This window comes from Perissodus microlepis, chromosome 6, assembly GCF_051167445.1.
Source record: "Perissodus microlepis isolate ML-2025 ecotype Zambia chromosome 6, ASM5116744v1, whole genome shotgun sequence".
NCBI lineage: Eukaryota > Metazoa > Chordata > Actinopteri > Cichliformes > Cichlidae > Perissodus > Perissodus microlepis.
The window spans coordinates 29,224,435-29,243,522 of record NC_140466.1 but is presented as its reverse complement, the minus strand read 5'-3'; the positions used below and the strand labels follow the sequence as shown (position 1 = coordinate 29,243,522).

Here is a 19,088-nt window from a genome sequence, read left to right as displayed (position 1 = left end):
ACAAAATTGTTTCAGTTAATTGCATTTTCAAACATGTCAAAAATCTAGTTCTTATTTTTATTTTAGTTAATTAATATGTTTTTTCACATTACAAGTTTATTTTTAAAATAATCATCATTATGATTACTGGTGGCAATTCTGAAAAGAAAACTCTTCACAGTTCATGTCCTGGTTTTAAATGAAAGACCAATTAACTAGTGCAAATGAAAGAGTAGCACGCACGCACGCACACACACACACACACACACACACACACACACACACAGTGCAAGGACTTTTTTAGTCTTAAGATGTTCAGTGTTCATTGACCTGCAATTCATTTTTTTTCTTTAAATTTAAGTATCTGAGAGAAAACAACTCTGAGACATCAAAAAAAATTTTTTTTAAATGTAAATATCCTGAGTGATGCAAGGGTTAATTTGAATGCTGCTGTTGGACTTTAACGCCTGTGGCAGACTTTAAATTCTGCCGCTGCTGCAGTTCACAAACATAATTTCACTTTGCATTTGGGTGCGTTTTTATAACGGCTTGCCAGTTCATGAGAATGTGAGTAATAATTACATTTATTTAAGTTATTTATTCATTTATTACCACAAATAATCTCATTCTGATTGATTCTGGGGCAAGTGGAAGGATATTAACAAAATAAAGGGATTTTGCCTTCCAGTAGAACTGCTAATGAGTTGGATCTGGAATTTGGGTGCGCTTCAGGTTTGGTGGTGGGTTGTTGGATCCACTGCCAGTAGTCCAGTGGATCACACCACAGGCAAATCCTTCGCTCCACACTCAGCCGAGTCTACCACACTTGATCTGCCGGCCAGCACTGCAAATTTACCTCTCAGCCAATCATATGCCAACTTGGCCTGACCTGGCTCTATGTCTTTGGGCCAAGTGTTTTTGTTCTGGCACGCAATGTTAGGCTCACAACAGATAAAATTTTGTTATCTGTAGCTTTAGCTGAGAACAGTCTGAACCGATTGCAACAGCATGACTCTTAGTGAAAGACTCAGGGTTTCAAATGGACCTGCCAGGAGTCCAGACTTATCACCCAAAGCAATGAAAAAAATGGCAGAGGAGATGCCAAACTATCTGGCAGCAGAAACCCTTTCAGAAAATATGATAAAACCAACTAAACGAACAAAAAAATATTTGGATTTCAAAACCCAAAAACAAAGAGTGTTATTGAAAGATGAGGTGATGCAACACAGTGGTGAATGTGCTGCTGTCCATGATTTTTTAACACGTGTTTCTGGCATGAAAGTAAATTTTATATTTTTTTACATAAAACATTTCTCAGTCTTTTAAATATGGTACATTTACTATTTTCAGTTAAGCATAGAGTTTAAATGGTATTCACTCTGCTTTCATTAAATTGTACACAGCTTCCCAGCTGTTTTGGAAATGAATTTGAACTATTGTTACAAATACAGTGAAAAGATTAAAAGATTTTTTCATACACATTATAATATGTTTAAATTGAGCTTAAGCTTAGTTTGGTTTCAGCACACCCTTTTTCATCTATAACAGCTTCAACTCTTCTAGGAAGACTTTCCACCAGGTTCGGAATGCTTTTATGGTAATTTATATCCAATCTTCCAGAAATGCATTTGTCAGACACTGACTTGCAGTATCTGCTGTAATTCAACCCAAAGATGTTTTATCGGATTGTGGTCAGGACTCTGTGGAGGCCACGCTTCCTCACCAAACTTGCTCGTCCATGAGTTTATGGACCTTGCTTTATGTACTGATGCACCCTTGTGTTAGAACCCCCAAACTGTTCCCACAAAGTTAGGAGCATGAAATTGTCCAAAATCTTGGTATGCTGAAGCATGTAAGGCTTAGATGCAGCTGCTCGGCCACAGAAACCCACTCAAGCTCCTTATGCCCTGTTCTTGAGATAATTTGAAGGCCACACGAAGTTTGGATATCTGCAGACTCTACAGAAAGTCAGCAACCTCTGTGCACTATGTGTTCCATCATCCACTAACCCTACTCTTGCATGTCACGCGGTTTTACTCCTACCACTTAGTGGCTGAGTTGCTGTCGTTCTCAATCGATTCCACTTTGTTATACTACCACTAAAAAAAACTTATACCACTTATACTACCACTCTGTCGAATATTTAGTAGTGAGGAAATTTCCTATCTGAACTTCCACAGGTGGCATCCTATTATGGTGCCACACTCCTGAGAGCGAACCATTCTTTCACAAATGTTTGTAGAAACAGTCTGCATGCCTGGGTGCTGGATTTTATACATCTGTGGTCAAACGTGATTGGAACACCTGACTTCAGTGATTTGGATGAGTGAGTGAATACTTGGCAATATTGCATAACTCCTACCTGCTGTAGGTTGTTCTTCACTTGGCTGAATGTTGACATTTGGGATTTGTCTTTATCATATCCTGTCTTCTGTAAAAGTTCAGGCCTTTTTTCACAGATGTCAACAGTGTTTTTTCCCTTTTACAAGAAAAATTTGAGGTGGCCTCATCTTCAATGGACTTGTTTTGTTTGCAGTCACTTAAAAAGGGACAAGTGGAAAGTCCTTTAACCACCTCATTGGTTCAAAGCCATAGCTTCTGAACAGAATAGCAGCACTTTTGATCCTCTCAGGACCTAATTATTGAATAATGCGAAAATTAATCCCGCAAATTTTAACTTTAGTATATTTCATAGCTATCCATTTTTGGGTACACAACTAAAGTTACAAAATATGTGTTGCTGTATAAAAGAAAATATGGACCTAACTGAAAATCTTTATCTCTCCCACCTTTCAGTCTGTGACTGCAGCCATGCTCTTCTTTTCAACCCCACCTCCTCTCTGCCTGATCCTCCTTCTGTCATACATCTCCCCTGTTCTCTCCTGTCAAACTGGGAGCAACAGCGAGTGCGAGTCTGCTCCCTTTGTACCAGGTCACAACCTGGTGGGGGAGGGATTCAACTTGGTCACCCTGAGGCGAACATCAGCCTATGTGGCTGATGTGAGGACCTACATGACTCCAAATGGCGACTGTACTCTCTGTACCAACCCCCTTCAAGGCAACAGGCTGCAGAAAGTAAAATAAATAATTCTGTGCAGTGAGTTAAACATGGCTTACACATAGCTTGTACTTATTAATCATGGTATTCTGTCTTCTATTTTCAGGTGCCAGTCTCTGTAGTGGACTGGCGTGCATTCAGCCAGTGCAGCACTCCTGTTGACAGCAGTGTACACGACAATGTTGGGTATAGTATTATAACATGTTATAATTACTAAAAGACTAACAGCCTTCATGTCTTTTATGTAACACAGACTTGTGCCTCACCATAAAAGCTGGCATCAAATTTGCCATGGACAAATAAAATAATGTAACAATATTCTTCTGGATCCTAATTTGTCTTTAATATCTTTAATAAAGTGTAAAAGCTAAATGTCCCATTAACATCCTCTGTTGATTTGTGAATAGTTTGAACTGTTTGAAGAAATCAGTAGTGAAATTTAACAGAGATCCCTTCCTTTGCATTGTATCCACAGCTCACTGATGAAGGTATGAAACATATTACACCTATTATTGACATACAATTAATACTTTAGTCAATTAAATATTAAAACACAGCTTGCTGATTTTTTTTAATCTCCAGCATGGCACTAAAGAAAACATGAAATCTTAAATATTTCATATCTCAATATATTTAATTTCACCCAATGCTAAAAAGTATATTGTGTTCAATTAAAAATGCACTTTTCTTTTAATAATGTGATCAGGAATCCATGACAAATGAGATACAGCATCTGAACAAAGGAACCTAGAAAAAAAAGAAGTGATTATGTTACGTTCCCCTAATTGATGTAACTTATAATGTATGTAATGCAGGATATTCTTGGACACGATGGCCTAAATTTCAATATAGTTCTGGGTCGCTTGGTTGCGGGAGGAACACGTTCCGAAGCATTTAAATTTGCTGCAGCAAGGGCTGAAGAGGATCGGTACACCTTCAGTGTACATGGCATCACCTGCAAATATTATAGGTAGGCTCTGAAAATAAGTTCCTGTCAGTTAGTTTGTTTCAGTTAAGATAATGACCTAATTAGTCTCTTTGTGTCTAGTTTCCGTGTAGCAAGCAGACCACCTTTAAGCCCAGAGTTCAAGAGGGATGTGGACAATCTGCCAAGTCACTACAATTCCTGCACCAGCTATCAGTATGACAGATTGATACATACCTATGGCACGCACTACATCCACAAGGTTAAGACACACACGCACGTGCGCACGCATGCACGCATGCACGCATGCACACACACACTTTTTTTTTTAAAGATAACAATATTGTACCAAATTGCAGGTTTTCCTTGGGGGCCAACTAAGGAGAATCACAGCTGCACGAACCTGTTTGTCCGCCCTGAACAAGCTCAATTCACATGAGGTACTGTACGTGAAGCAGATGTGCCTGCCCACAGACTGCACACACTTCATTTACACACATTACGTTACCACTGCCATGAAAGATCCGGTGCGCACAGATTTACAGTGATGGCAGTTTCATGAAAATCCTCTGTGTCTAGTCGATGATTAAACTAAATTGTTTAAATTACATTTAATCATTGTGGAATTTCACATCCAACAAATCCAACTATGAATAGTGGTGCACATTGAAAACAATGTAAGCTCAATAATGATTTTAGTTCTGTATGTAATTGTTCTTTGCCCTCAGTAACCTTATTAAAAAATCTTATTCTAAATAAAGTATAAGCAGATCAGTTAGGCTTGCAGTTAGATGATCTTTTCAAGACAAAATATACTGCATTCTGTCATATAACATGCTGAGTATGATGAAGGAAAAAACATCTTCTGCTATAAAACAAGATAAACTGGATCAGATCAAAACATAAATGTCTTTAATTTTCTGCATTGCTTCCTGACTGAAGAATTGTAAAAATTTTATTTTGTCTGTAGTTAAATATCTACTATTTTACCAAAAATCTTCTTCTAGCTGCCAATGATAAGTGGTGGAGAAAACCATTATTTTAGGAAAAGCAGCAATAAAATACAGACATGAAAACAACAAACTGCCATTTAGTGTATGGCTATTAAATATACATGGCATTTGTGTTTCTCTCTTTCAGTTTCACGCCTGTTTATCGAAGGGATTTTCGGTTGGCTTGGGGAAGAAAAAATTACATAGTGTTGAACAGTCTTGCATGAAGGTCCTACAAAACCAGGATAACACTACTAGGTATGGTGCTGGTCTCCATCAACACCACACTGAGGTGATAGGAGGCAATGATTGGTCAGGGGATTTTGCCCTCAATGTTGATGACTCTGTGGGCTTCAGAAACTGGCTGAACAGCTTGAAGGATTTCCCAGATACTGTTTCGTACTCCCTTCTGGCACTGTATGACCTGATGCCAACTGAGGCAAAAAAGGAGGGGGTAAAGACTGCCATAGAACAGTACTTATCTGATAACATCATAGGTTCCTCATACAAAGAGAAATTTTGTCAGCACCCTGATAACCTGGCTTCCAACTGCTGTCCTATACAAGCCAGGAGTGGGCTACTGAATGTGACCAAAATTCAAGCCTGGGATCTGTGGGGAGACACTTGGGGTACGTCTGACAGGTGAGTACGCTGAGGTCAGGACTTGAAAGTTGATAGTATGTTTTTAAATTCTCAGAATACCAGGACATCTTGAGTTGTTTCCTTATCCAAAACCAGGATAATTAAATTCACAGTTTTTGTCCCTGCAGAAGGACTGGCCTGTATCCCACCTCAGTGGGCTCACATCTCATGTGCTACCCACTGCTTTGGCACAATGCTTTGCCCTAATAATATGCCCTAATAAATATAGGAAAGTACAAGGAGCATCACTTTGGTTCAATTTCAAGAATTCAGCTACTTGAATCATTGTTAAAATCATCTGTAATATATATATGTACTGAGATTGTAGATTACATTTGTGTAACTATAGTCACCAGGGACAATCCTGTACTGTTTGTTAGGAACATTTGGGGCTAAAATAGATAAATGATCTACACAGCTTGAATTGGTAGTTATATCCAGTCTATGTAAGCTTGGTCAGTTTAACAAACATTTTATGAGGAGATGGCAGTTACAGTGAATTTACAGTGGTTGGACAGTGATTAGTAAGCAATAGAGCCACTATGACTGAGCTTGTGAGAGTGAGTGGATTTAAGAAAGTGGGTGACTGTTGCTGTTTGTCATGTACCTGCACAAGGAAAGTCAATGCACACTGTGTGCTACCACTTTCCTCTTCCAGTCTGGAAAGAGATAACTTTAATTTTGTCAGCCGTTCATGTAAAGTCAGGTTGTTGAATGAAGCAATTAAAAATGTTTACATGTACAGTCACTGCAGATTTCTGTGCACAAGTCTTAGCTGTGGATCGCTGTATGTGTTCATGTGTCCTTCAAGTACGCCAGTGTCTTTAAAGTGCAAAGGCATGCAGGTTACCTGAACTATACGTTTTCTGTTGGTGCATCAAAATGGCATTTTACCCAGTGATGTTGAGGTTCCCCATTCAAGGCAATTCAGTCTTAGGTATTGATTTGGTCATCTTACCCACTCATCATTGTCTGCACCAAAGCTTCTATTGCCACATGCAAACCCACATGGAAAAGATTTATATAAATCTTCTAAAGTTTGTATCTGTGTTGTGTGAAACTTGTATGAAAAGCATACAAGAGTGAAAACAGACATAAGATCCCTTAAAAAATCATATAAATGAAACTTGTATACTTACTAGAACAATATATGAAAGTGCCCACTTTCATGAGTAAATCACATAAGCCTTATATGATGTGATTCTAATTACAGTGTTCTATCGCCCACCTAAAGATAATGACTTTCCTACTTAATACTAGCTGTGTATCAAAAGATTTATTAGAATCGAGAGCATAAAGACTAGATGTGAACTTTCATTATACAGAACTTTATTTAATGTGATGGATGTGCTAGAGCACAGGCACACAGCTCTTAAATGTTTGGCTCAATTTGGGAAAGGTCTTAAATTGTTTTCCACAGAAAGTCTTGTTCTGTATTTTGTTTTCATGTTTGTTAAAGCAGAAAATCCACTTTTGCATAAGTATGTGGTGGCCAAAGGCATCAGTCTTGACAGCACGCTTAGCCAACGCAGTGTTTTCAGTGCACAGTACTATCCAGAAATCTGCCAGGGTCTTTTGAGCATATTCAACTTTTAGAAACCTATCTCAGGCGATCTCAATCAGGCTTTCCTGGTCAGCCACTGATAACAAAGTAGGCATGGCCTTGAATACGTGACACATCCAGTCATTTGACCCTTCCGTTTCTGGAAAGTATTGGCATAACTGCGCCACCAGCTCCTCAAGGTGCATGTTACAGTTGTGCTTCACACTGTGTGAGTGTGAGATAATTTAAGCACAGAAAATCATGCAGCATGGGAAAGACTTCTCTGTTGTTTGTGTCCATGGAGTTCTTCCAAAGGTTTAACTCCTTTATCAGGGCCTCAACTTTATCCTGAACATTGAATATGGTTGCAGAAACACCTTGTAATCCGAGACGGAGCTTGTTCAGACAAGAAAATGTATAAGCCACAGATAAGCCAGGCACGTAAGGTACTCTTCATTATGCAAATGTTCAGGCAGCTCAGAGGGATGGTTACAGAAGAAAACTTTAAGTTCATCCCTCAGCTTAAAGAAATGGGTCAGCACTTTCTTGATAGCCAGTGAACCTCTCTGTGCAGTAATAAAGTCGCATGTTCCCTGCTTATTTGTTGCATTGGAGCCTGGCTTTCACAAAGTTAACCATTTTTACAGTGGTGTCCAAAACATGTTTCAGATGGACGGGTATTCAAGGACTGCCTTTTATCACCTAAGAAGCATCGCTAAAATCATACAAGTTTTATAACTTGACACTCCAGAGGTTCTTGTCCATGCATTTGTGTCTTCACGCATTAATTATTGTAACGCTGTCCTTTCTGGGCTACCAAAGAAAAGTTTTTGACGTTTACAGATGGTACAAAATGCAGCTGCTCACATTTTAACCAAAACTGGGAAATATGAGCACATTACTCCGGTACTGAAATCTCTTACTGGGTGCCTTGTCAGGTTTAAGCAGATTTTAAGGTGCTGCCAAACCATTTAAAGGTTTTAAGGGGCTTTAAATGGTTTGGCACCCTCATATCTCTCTGAACTTGGCACCTCTATGTTTCTTCCCATGCTCTCCAATCTCAAGACTCTGGCCTTCTAAAGTTCCCTAAAGCCAGGAGAAAAACTGTACATAAATCCACTTGTTCACCCTATTCTACGTGTCATAATGCAGATGAACAACGGCTCAAACCATACAGCCAAAGCAACCCAGCAGTTTATTAAAGCAAAAAAGTGGAATATTCTTGAACGGCTAAGTCGGTCAAGTAATCTCAACCTAAGTGAGCTTTTCACTTCAGACAGACTAAACTTTGGACACAAAGACCCACAAACAAACAGCAACTGAAGAGCATTAAAAAGAAGGAAATCCTGTATCTGGTGATGTCAACCAAGTATTAGAAACAAATATTTTATCTTCAGTTATTTAATTTGTCCACTTACTTTTGAGCCCCTGAAATGAAGGGATTGTGTTAACAACATGCTTTAGTTTCTCACATTTTTCTGCAATCTTTTTATTCAGATTCTGCATTTCAACTGCATCTCAGTTGTTTCATTTAAAGTTTATTGTGGTAATGTACAGAACCAAAAATGGAAAAAAGCTGTCTGTTTCTAAATATTTATGGATCTAACTGTACCTTGTTACCTTGCTGCTTAGCTGCTTCTTGATTGCTTTGGCAGATTTTTAAAAAATTTAGCCCAAAAGGGTTTGTTAGCTTTCTCTTTTCTTTATCGCCTGTTCTACTCTGCCCTCTTCATGCCTGTGAACTTCTTGCACAGGATGCAAATTTATTAAACCCCCCAAAATATGACTATCCAGAGTTGGGACCAGGAAGCAGAGTTGCAGTCTTACACGCCTCTCTGCAGCTTCTCTCCTCCTGCTACCCCCCCAAAAACCCATCTCCATAGAGACTGTGTCAGCTTCTAAAAAGACAAAAAACAAACTAAAAACCAGCAACAAACAACTTAAACATAAACAATTACAAAGAAAGAACAGTACAGTATCCACATCTGAACCAAAGAGTAAAACAGTGAAATGTGGATTATTAAATATTAGGTCTCTCTCCTCCAAGTCTCTGTTAGTACATGACTTAATAATTGATCAACAAATTGATTTACTCTGCCTTACAGAAACCTGGTTGCAGCAGGATGATTATGTTAGTTTAAATGAATCAACACCCCCGAGTCATTCTAACTACCAGAAACCTCGAAGCACAGGCCGAGGGGGCGGTGTGGCAGCAATTTTTCACACCAGCCTATTAATTAATGAAAGACCAAGACAGACTTTTAATTCATTTGAAAGCCTGATGCTTAACATTGTCCACCCCAGCTGTGAAACTCAGAAACCAGTCTTACTTGTTATCATCTATCGTCCACCTGGGCCTTACACAGAGTTTCTGTCTGATTTCTCAGACTTTATATCTAATTTAGTTCTGAGCTCAAATAAAATAATTATTGTGGGTGATTTTAACATCCATGTAGATGCTAAAAATGACAGCCTCAACATGGCATTTAGTCTGTTATTAGACTCAATTGGCTTCTCTCAAAATGTAAAAGAACCCACCCACCACTTTAATCACACTCTAGATCTTGTTTTAACATATGGCATAGAAACTGAACATTTAACAGTGTTTCCTGAAAACCCTCTCCTGTCTGATCATTTCCTGATAACATTTACATTTACAATAATTGATTACACAGCAGTGGAGAGTAGATTTTATCAAAGTAGATGTCTTTCCGAAAGCGCTGTAACTAAGTTTAAGAATATAATCCACCCACTGTTATCATCTTCAATGCCCTGTACCAACACAGAGCAGAGCAGCTATCTGAACGCTACCCCAACAGAGGTCGATTATCTTGTTAATAATTTCACCTCCTCACTACGTACGACTCTGGATACTGTAGCTCCAGTGAAAACTAAGGTCTCTAATCAGAAGTACCTGACTCCGTGGTATAATTCTCAAACACGTACCCTAAAGCAGATGACTCGTAATCTGGAGAGGAAATGGCGTGTCACAAATTTAGAGGATCATCATTTAGCCTGGAGAAATAGTTTGCTGCTTTATAAGAAAGCCCTCCGCAAAGCCAGAACATCTTACTATTCATCACTGATTGAAGAAAATAAGAACAACCCCAGGTTTCTCTTCAGCACTGTAGCCAGGCTGACAAAGAGTCAGAGCTCTGTTGAGCCAACCATCCCTTTAACGTTAACTAGTAATGACTTCATGAACTTCTTCACAAATAAAATTTTTATCATTAGAGAAAAAATTACCAGTAATCATCCCACAGATGTAATATTATCTACAGCTACTCTTAGTACCATTGATGTTAAGTTAGACTCTTTTTCTCCAATTGATCTTTCTGAGTTAACTTCAATAATTACTTCCTCCAAACCATCAACGTGTCTTTTAGACCCCATTCCTACAAAACTGCTCAAAGAAGTCCTGCCATTGATTAATTCTTCGATCTTAAATATGATCAACCTATCTCTAATGGTCGGCTATGTACCACAGGCCTTCAAGCTGGCTGTGGTTAAACCTTTACTCAAAAAGCCATCTCTAGACCCAGCAGTCTTAGCTAATTATAGGCCAATCTCCAACCTTCCTTTCATATCAAAAATCCTTGAAAGAGTAGTTGTCAAACAGCTAACAGATCATCTGCAGAGGAATGGTTTATTTGAAGAGTTTCAGTCAGGTTTCAGAGCTCATCACAGCACAGAAACAGCTTTAGTGAAGGTTACAAATGATCTTCTTATGGCCACTGACAGTGGACTCATCTCTGTGCTTGTCCTGCTAGACCTCAGTGCAGCGTTCGATACTGTTGACCATAATATCCTATTAGAGCGATTAGAACATGCTGTAGGTATTACAGGTACTGCACTGCAGTGGTTTGTATCATATCTATCTAATAGACTCCAATTTGTGCATGTAAATGGAGAGTCCTCTTCACACACTGAGGTTAATTATGGAGTTCCACAGGGTTCAGTGCTAGGACCAATTCTGTTTACATTATACATGCTTCCCTTAGGCAGCATCATTAGAAGACATAGCATACATTTTCACTGCTATGCAGATGACACCCAGCTCTATCTGTCCATGAAGCCAGATAACACACACCAATTAGTTAAACTGCAGGAATGTCTTAAAGACATAAAGACCTGGATGGCCGCTAACTTTCTGCTTCTTAATTCAGATAAAACTGAGGTTATTGTACTCGGCCCTGAAAATCTTAGAAATATGGTATCTAACCAGATTCATACTCTGGATGGCATTACCTTGGCCTCCAGTAACGCTGTGAGGAACCTTGGAGTCATTTTTGACCAGGACATGTCCTTCAACGCACATATTAAACAAATATGTAAGACTGCTTTCTTCCATTTGCGCAACATCTCTAAAATTAGAAATATCCTGTCTCAGAGTGACGCTGAAAAACTAGTTCATGCATTTATTACTTCCAGGCTGGACTACTGTAATTCATTATTATCAGGATGTCCAAAAACCTCACTGAAAAGCCTTCAGCTAATCCAAAATGCTGCAGCAAGAGTACTGACAGGGACTAGAAGGAGAGAGCATATTTCTCCTGTTTTGGCTTCCCTTCATTGGCTTCCTGTTAAGTCCAGAATTGAATTCAAAATCCTGCTCCTCACATACAAGGTCTTAAATAATCAGGCCCCATCTTATCTTAATGACCTTGTAGTACCATATCACCCTATTAGAGCACTTCGCTCTCGCTCTGCAGGCCTACTTGTTGTTCCTAGAGTATTTAAAAGTAGAATGGGAGGCAGAGCCTTCAGTTTTCAGGCCCCTCTTCTGTGGAACCAGCTTCCAGTTTGGATTCGGGAGACAGAAACTATCTCTACTTTTAAGATTAGGCTTAAAACTTTCCTTTTTGCTAAAGTATATAGTTAGGGCTGGACCAGGTGACCCTGAATCCTCCCTTAGTTATGCTGCAATAGACGTAGGCTGCCGGGGGATTCCCAAGATGCATTGAGTTTTTCCTTTCCAGTCACCTTTCTCACTCACTATGTATTAATAGACCTCTCTGCATTGAATCATATCTGTTATTAACCTCTGTCTCTCTTCCACAGCATGTCTTTTATCCTGTCTTCCTTCTCTCACCCCAACCGGTCGCAGCAGATGGCCGCCCCTCCCTGAGCCTGGTTCTGCCGGAGGTTTCTTCCTGTTAAAAGGGAGTTTTTCCTTCCCACTGTCGCCAAAGTGCTTGCTCATAGGGGGTCATATGATTGTTGGGTTTTTCTCTGTATCTATGAAGCGCCTTGAGGCGACTTTTGTTGTGATTTGGCGCTATATAAATAAAATTGAATTGAATTGAATTGAATTGATGCTGCACAATGCTAAAAGCATTTCCTTCAAGCAGTAATATTTAATCAACTTGTCCTCTTTGTTTCTTTACTTCTTCACAGCTATGTTGTATTAAAGATTGATTCCGCCAGAGACAGGACTGAAATGATCGAGTCAAACTACCCTACTTGGACTGGTGACTATTTGCTCGGCACGGTCAGTAAACTTTTTTAAGGAAGATTAAACCTGTTTTTCATATTTGTGTCTTTTTATCTTATAATTATTTCTTTCTGTATATTTAATTGTCAAAAATATCTTATTGTCAGATGTCTGGGTCTATGACCCAGATATTTTAGCTTATTTTCTATTTGATTCGTTCTTTGGGTTTTAATGATTTAAGTTTTATACATTTTAGTCTTGAGTTTACTTCTTGTTGTGTCTCCAAGTTTATATTCATATTCTGGTTTATTTTGTTCTTGTCAACTAGGCCCCTTTTGTGTCTTTGTCTCTCATGAGAGTCTGTCATGTCATCTGTCTTTACGTCTCCCTGTGTGTGTGTGTGTTCGGGTCTCTCACTCTCTCACCCTCGGTTAGGGATTTTCCGATTAAGATCAATTTTTAGCTTGAATAACACGATATCGATTCATTAAATCCTGAAACAATTTTTAAATATAAATGTATTTTGCCAGAAATGCCAGAATCTCAGGTTAAAACTCACAAAACTATTTCAACAACCACCAAACAGCTAAAACAGTGAGAGCAGGTAAACGGATTCTGCACAAAGACGTAAACACAAAGCGTGGACCCGACACATCAGAATCTGTGAGATGTCTTTTTCTCACCCGACACGTACACAGACACGCCGTTGGGGCTGAAAGCCAACGTCTTACAGATTCTGATCCTCCAGGATTTGTCAATCTCTGACCAAAATTCACTGAACCAGCAGCAAAAGAAGATGCTTCACATTAGATAGAAAATCTCCTGCATATTTTTCTGTGTTTTATCCTCAGTTACTTTGACACAAAGGCATCTGCAGTGTTGTTTACACCTTTGATGAAGTCTCATAAGTGTCAGTACTGATAAAGGATCAGAATGATAATATTTCTGACTGTCTGAGGCAAATTTCCCCGATTCAAACCTTGTTCAGACCTTGTGAATCAGAGTCAAATCGATTATAGAAATCAGTGACGATACCCAGGACTACCCTCAGTGTCTTAATTGGTTCTCCCTGTGTCATTTCCCTTACTCGTTCCCCTATGCCTCTCTTTGTTTCACCCCTAACGCTATTCTCGTTTCCATGTCTGTTTCTTCCCGGCTCCTGTGTCAAGCCTGTGTGTCTCAGTCTGTGTTTCCTGTTTTATTTTGACAGTCACTCTTCCTGTGTTCAGTGTGTTCAGTTTTGCCATTGTGGAAAAAATAAACTGAGCAGCAAGACCGAACTGATTTTTCTGTTTTTTGTTGAAATTTTTTAACCCTTAGATGCACACGTGGGGTCACAAATGACCCCACAGGTTATTTTTCTTCAAAATCTTAAAATAAAAAGTTGTATATTCATATTCCAGGTATTCCTCATAAAATATGTAATATGTAAATATGTATTGTAACATGAGGCCATTTGCATTTTTATTTATTTTTTTCTTATTAATTTAAAATAAAAGCAGTTTTTGTATCACTACCCCACTCTTCCACAAGTGGGGTCAAAAATGACCCCAAGCAGTTCCTGTGGAATCTTCTATGAACCTTTAATTCTTAGCAACTCTGACTGTCCCACTTACAGTTCTGATGGATCAGGAATTCATTTTTCCACAGTAACATACATGATTTATAGTTTTCTGTGCATTTCAAACATTGTCCTTTCTGATGTTTATTATTTAATATCTAAAGTAACATCGCTGCTATGAGGCTAGCTAGGATCCCTGTGGACCTTGTCCTACAAATGATCCAGGACTGATGAGATGAAGAGCCCATCGGAGGCATAGAATCTGACATCTCAGCTATAGAGGACCCAGACTATTGTCCCCGCCACTGAACAAGGCCAGTCAGATACAGAGGAGTCCTCCGATGAGTCCTCTGAAGAGGAAATGGATATTGAGGCTAACAGAATGAGCCCCTCTTACTGCTCTAGCCACGATATTCTGATTAAGTCAGTCAGGGCCTGCACCTGGGTCTAGTACTGTCTCCCCAATAGATGCATGGAAGATGTTCATGTCTGATAATATAATAGAAGAGGTGCTGACATGCACAAACATAAAGGCATGAAGAGTAGCCACAGACAGGGGAAAAGAGTGGAAAAATGTAATCAAACATAAGCTCCTGGCCTTCATTTGATTGACCATTCTCGTAGGAAGTGAGAAGAACTGGGATGTACCAGTCGGTGTGTTTTTTGGGAGTCCTCTGCATAACCCACTGTACAAGGCCACTATGTCAATTCAAAGATTTAAAGATATTTGCCGTTTCTTGCACTTTGATGACAAGAGGACCAGAGCCTACTGACTGAAAACAAACCACATGGCAGCTTTCTGCTACATATGGGGCTGTTCCTGGTCAAGTGCAGGCAGAAATTCATCCTCAGTGATTGTGTTACAGTGGATGAACAACTTGTGGATGAACAACTTGTGTCTTTCAGAGGGAAGACCCAGCTTCTGCAGTATATGCCGAGCAAGCTTACAAAAGTGATACAAAAACTGCAATTTCTTAAAATTAATGAAAAAATTAATAAAAATGCAAAGTGCCTCATGTCACAAACATGTTTTATGAGGAATACCTCAAATATGAAAATATTACAACTCTTTGTTCTAAAGATTTTGAAGAATAACAACTGAGTTCATAGCAAAATGCATTGATTGTATTTGCGGTCATTTTTGACCCCATTCGTGGAAGAGTGTAGGTATTGGTAGGTTGTGCATCCAAGGGTTAAAGGGGCTTTGCAAAGAGATCAGTAGCATGAACAGGGTTCGCACCAGCATTGAGAAAAAGGCAAACTTACAACAGCTCCTTTATAGTCATCATGTGGATAAAATCTTTGTCTATTCAATGTTTGGGAGTGAAATTCTCAACATCATGTAGGCACCAGCTTGATAATGAAGTGTTTTCCCCTCTTCATACATTCTTTCTTTGTACAAAAAAGTTACAATTACATATCAAAAGTCAACAGCGGTTAGATAAGGTGAAGCACAAATTTTCCATCACAGCATGCACCATTTTCTTAGTTTTTTCCCAGTTTAGTTAGCATTTATAAGTAACCGTTTGCCTTTGTTTTGCACCTTATTAAACATCGATTCCAGCATTTATTTCTAAAGTAAAGGCAAAGCTTTGACGTTTCTAATAAGATTAGCAGTGTATACGTTAAAGAAAAGCTTGTCATGTATATATAATGTTGTGAAAAGGTTTTTGCCTCCTTCCTGATTTTCTATTTTTGTGTGTGTTTGTCACACTTGAATATATTAGACAAAGATAACACGAGTAAACACATAATGCAGTTTCTAAATTAAGGTGTTTGTTATTAAGGGGAAAAATTAATCTTTGGAAAGCTCAATTTCTTTAGCCACGCTCAGGCCTGATTGCTGCCACACCTGTTCTCAATCAAGAAATTACTTAAATAAGACCTGCCTGACAACATGGACTCCCATTTAAAAACTGCATTTTGTGTTTACTTCTGTTGTCTTTGTCTAATATTAGTATTTCTTGTGAAACATTTAAGTGTGACAAACATACAAAAAAATCAGGAAGGAGGCAAACACTTCACATCACACCACTGTATATACCTCAATAAGTCTACCTTTTTCAATTTATTTAACCCCTGGATGCTAAAATAATCAAACCCATGTGGGTGAGCTTTTGAGTTCTTAAACTGTTTTGGGAACATTACAAAAATGGCTTTAAATACAGGAGAGCAGGTTGTGAAATGCAGTACGAAGTTCTTACACTTCCTGCACCACTGAGGAATCAAGTGCAAAAACAGCAGTATTGTCATCATAGACTAGTTTTTTGGGGATGCCCATACCCAAATAATTTATAAACATAAAGAACAAAATCGGTTTAAAATGGAATCCTGTGGGCGCTTAAGAAATCAGATAAATGGTCTTTTTTATGACATCGACACACTGAATTGTATTCACAGGGAAAATTCTGAACCAAATAGCAGCCTTAGAATGAACACAAGCATTAATACGTTTATTCAGCAGCAATTAATGATCCACTGCATCCAGAACCTTAGACAGATCCACAGATAATATGGTACAATGCAATTCTGTGCTCAGAGCAGCTTTGTCTCTGTATCTGTGTTACCTATTTGTTTGCTGTACTGCACAAGGTTTTACTTTACAATGGGACAGCTATATTTTGGTATCACAATTCATCAAACAGACCTTCCAATTTGGGGTGTGTATGAGAGCATTCATGTTTAACTGTGCAAAGAGTATGCTTTCAAGAATCAGTGTGATTAAATATTTTGCCCTTTAGGTCTGCTCTTCTCACCATTTCTATAACCCCCAAATCTCAGCTGAATATTTAAAGTATGAGTAAATCACATCTTGTTTTCATTTTTTTTTTTTCTTATCAAGGTAAACACAGAGTCACTTTTGGAGGTCGAGATTTGGGACGAGGACTCATCCCATGATGATCTTTTAGTATCATGTCAGAAAGACCTGTGGGCGGGGAGCAACACATTTAGATGCTCATCCAGTGGAGGTCACTTTGCGCTTCATTATACTCTGATCTGCGACCGTCATCTGACAGGAGAGAAGTGTGAGCGCTATAAACCTTCACCATAGTTACAAATGCTGTAACTAATATCTGTATCAGATCTGTTGAACTTACAACGTAAAGGATCACATGAGTTTATTTACAGATGAGTGTATGTACTTGTTCTCTTAACACTGAGATATGATATGATTCAGGTTTACTTCATGTAATGTATATTTTTATCACTTAGTTATTCATTGATCAAATAAATCACTTTTTAAATTTCAAGATGTTAATTTTAAATATAGGTCTGTGAACACACATATCTAGTCAGATATTGTGTACTCTCATCGACTAGCTGTTCAAAAACTGTTAAATTCTTGTTGCACAATTTTTTGCTTAATCTTCTCATGTAAATAAAGTTATATTATGTTGGACTGACTGAAGTGCAATTGAAGTTTCCTAAACAGACGTAGTGACTGTGGCTGTCACTCCATTACAGACAGAATACATGCTCATGGGGAATTTTTGGAGCATTTGGTTTCGCTCTATAATGATCACACTGTACATAAAGAACCTATATATGGCTGTGACTATGAATTAGCACTACATATAAAATTAGGGGTCTAAGAAGCTATTTTTAATCATTTTTGACTCCAAAATCTAAGTTGATTAAGAAGTTAATCAATTTAGTATATTCAGTTTATTGTTATATAATGGAGGAAAGGAAACCATCCATCATTTATATAATATTTTATTCATATAAATGAAGTAATTTACTGAAATGTGCAAACATACATAAAAATATAGTATATAAGACTGAAACAGATTGCATATTTATGTTTGGGCTGTTTCTGGGGTTTTGGGGTACCTGAGGATATTTTAATTCTCATTCTAAAAAATAAAGCAATGGCTTATCAGACACTTTCCAGATGCTATTCCATGACTCCTGAATCAATGATGATCATTTTATGTGTTCATAATTCCCCAACACCACAGTGTGAATGCAGGCCCAAACTCTAACAAAAGAATTGCATAAATTGCTTTTGGAATTACAGCCACTTTTGTTTATAGTCCATTAGTTCAGAGATACAAATATAATTGGGCTATTGATTGAGAAACAATTTCAAGACCTTCTATTACTACATAAGACCTGGTTCATCATCATTCTATGATTAACAGCAATTACAATTAACCATGTAAACCATTTTTAATTGACTCCAAGTGTTGCATATGTATTCTGCAGTTTTCCACAGGAACTCCCAATATGAGGGCCAAAGATACAGTTAGGTCCATATATATTTGGACACTTAAGTCAGCTTTATTTGTACAACACGTTTACAAGACGTCAAGTGTCGGCTTAAGTGCTGAACAGAGGGAAAATGTAGTCAAAAAAAGAATAAAAATAAATGGCGTAAAAAGATACACATATATATATATATATATATATACATATATATATATATATATATATATATATATATATATATACATATATATATATATATATATATATATATATATATATATACATATATATATATATATATATACATATATATATATATATATATATATATATATAGATATATATATATAAAGATACACACATACACACCTACACACACACACACACACACACACACACAGGTATGCACACGAACATGAATACATATATACATATACACATACAAAAATCATGCAATAAGATAAAAAAAACAAAAAAACAAGACAGAATAGACTCGGTTTCAATGTGATCAGAAACGGTTGGCTGACTCTGTTATTGGTCCATATATATTTGGAAACTGTTTTTACTTGTTTACTGAAACATATTCCTATTATAGTTGTATTAAGGAGAACAACATAATGCAAAGAGTCTCAGCTTTCATTTGAGGGTGTCCACATTCAAAGTGGATGAAGGGTTTAGGAGTTTCAGCTCGTTAAAGCAAGTGGTTTTGTCTATGTTTATTATCTGAAAAAACAACTGAAAA

The 19,088-nt window shown here is 37.9% G+C and overlaps 1 protein-coding gene across 1 annotated transcript; it reads left to right on the top strand.

Moving 5' to 3' along the window:
- Positions 1-463: 463 nt before the first annotated feature.
- LOC146385884 (perforin-1-like) lies at positions 464-17,566 on the top strand. The gene is made up of 10 exons (XM_084931869.1): positions 464-546; positions 2,776-3,054; positions 3,144-3,223; positions 3,513-3,525; positions 3,853-4,007; positions 4,086-4,224; positions 4,322-4,402; positions 5,103-5,596; positions 12,537-12,630; positions 16,977-17,566. The coding sequence occupies exons 2-10, from the start codon at positions 2,791-2,793 to the stop codon at positions 17,184-17,186; spliced, it is 1,530 nt and encodes a 509-aa protein (XP_084787995.1). The 5' UTR covers positions 464-546; positions 2,776-2,790; the 3' UTR covers positions 17,187-17,566.
- The last annotated feature ends 1,522 nt before the right edge of the window (positions 17,567-19,088 follow it).

Coding starts and splice junctions, on each gene's coding strand:
- LOC146385884 (XM_084931869.1), top strand. CDS start 2,791: ATGCTCTTCTTTTCAACCCCACCTCCTCTCTGCCTGATCCTCCTTCTG. Junction 4,008..4,085: donor ATCACCTGCAAATATTATAG/GTAGGCTCTGAA, acceptor CTTTGTGTCTAG/TTTCCGTGTAGCAAGCAGAC. Junction 5,597..12,536: donor ACTTGGGGTACGTCTGACAG/GTGAGTACGCTG, acceptor ACTTCTTCACAG/CTATGTTGTATTAAAGATTG.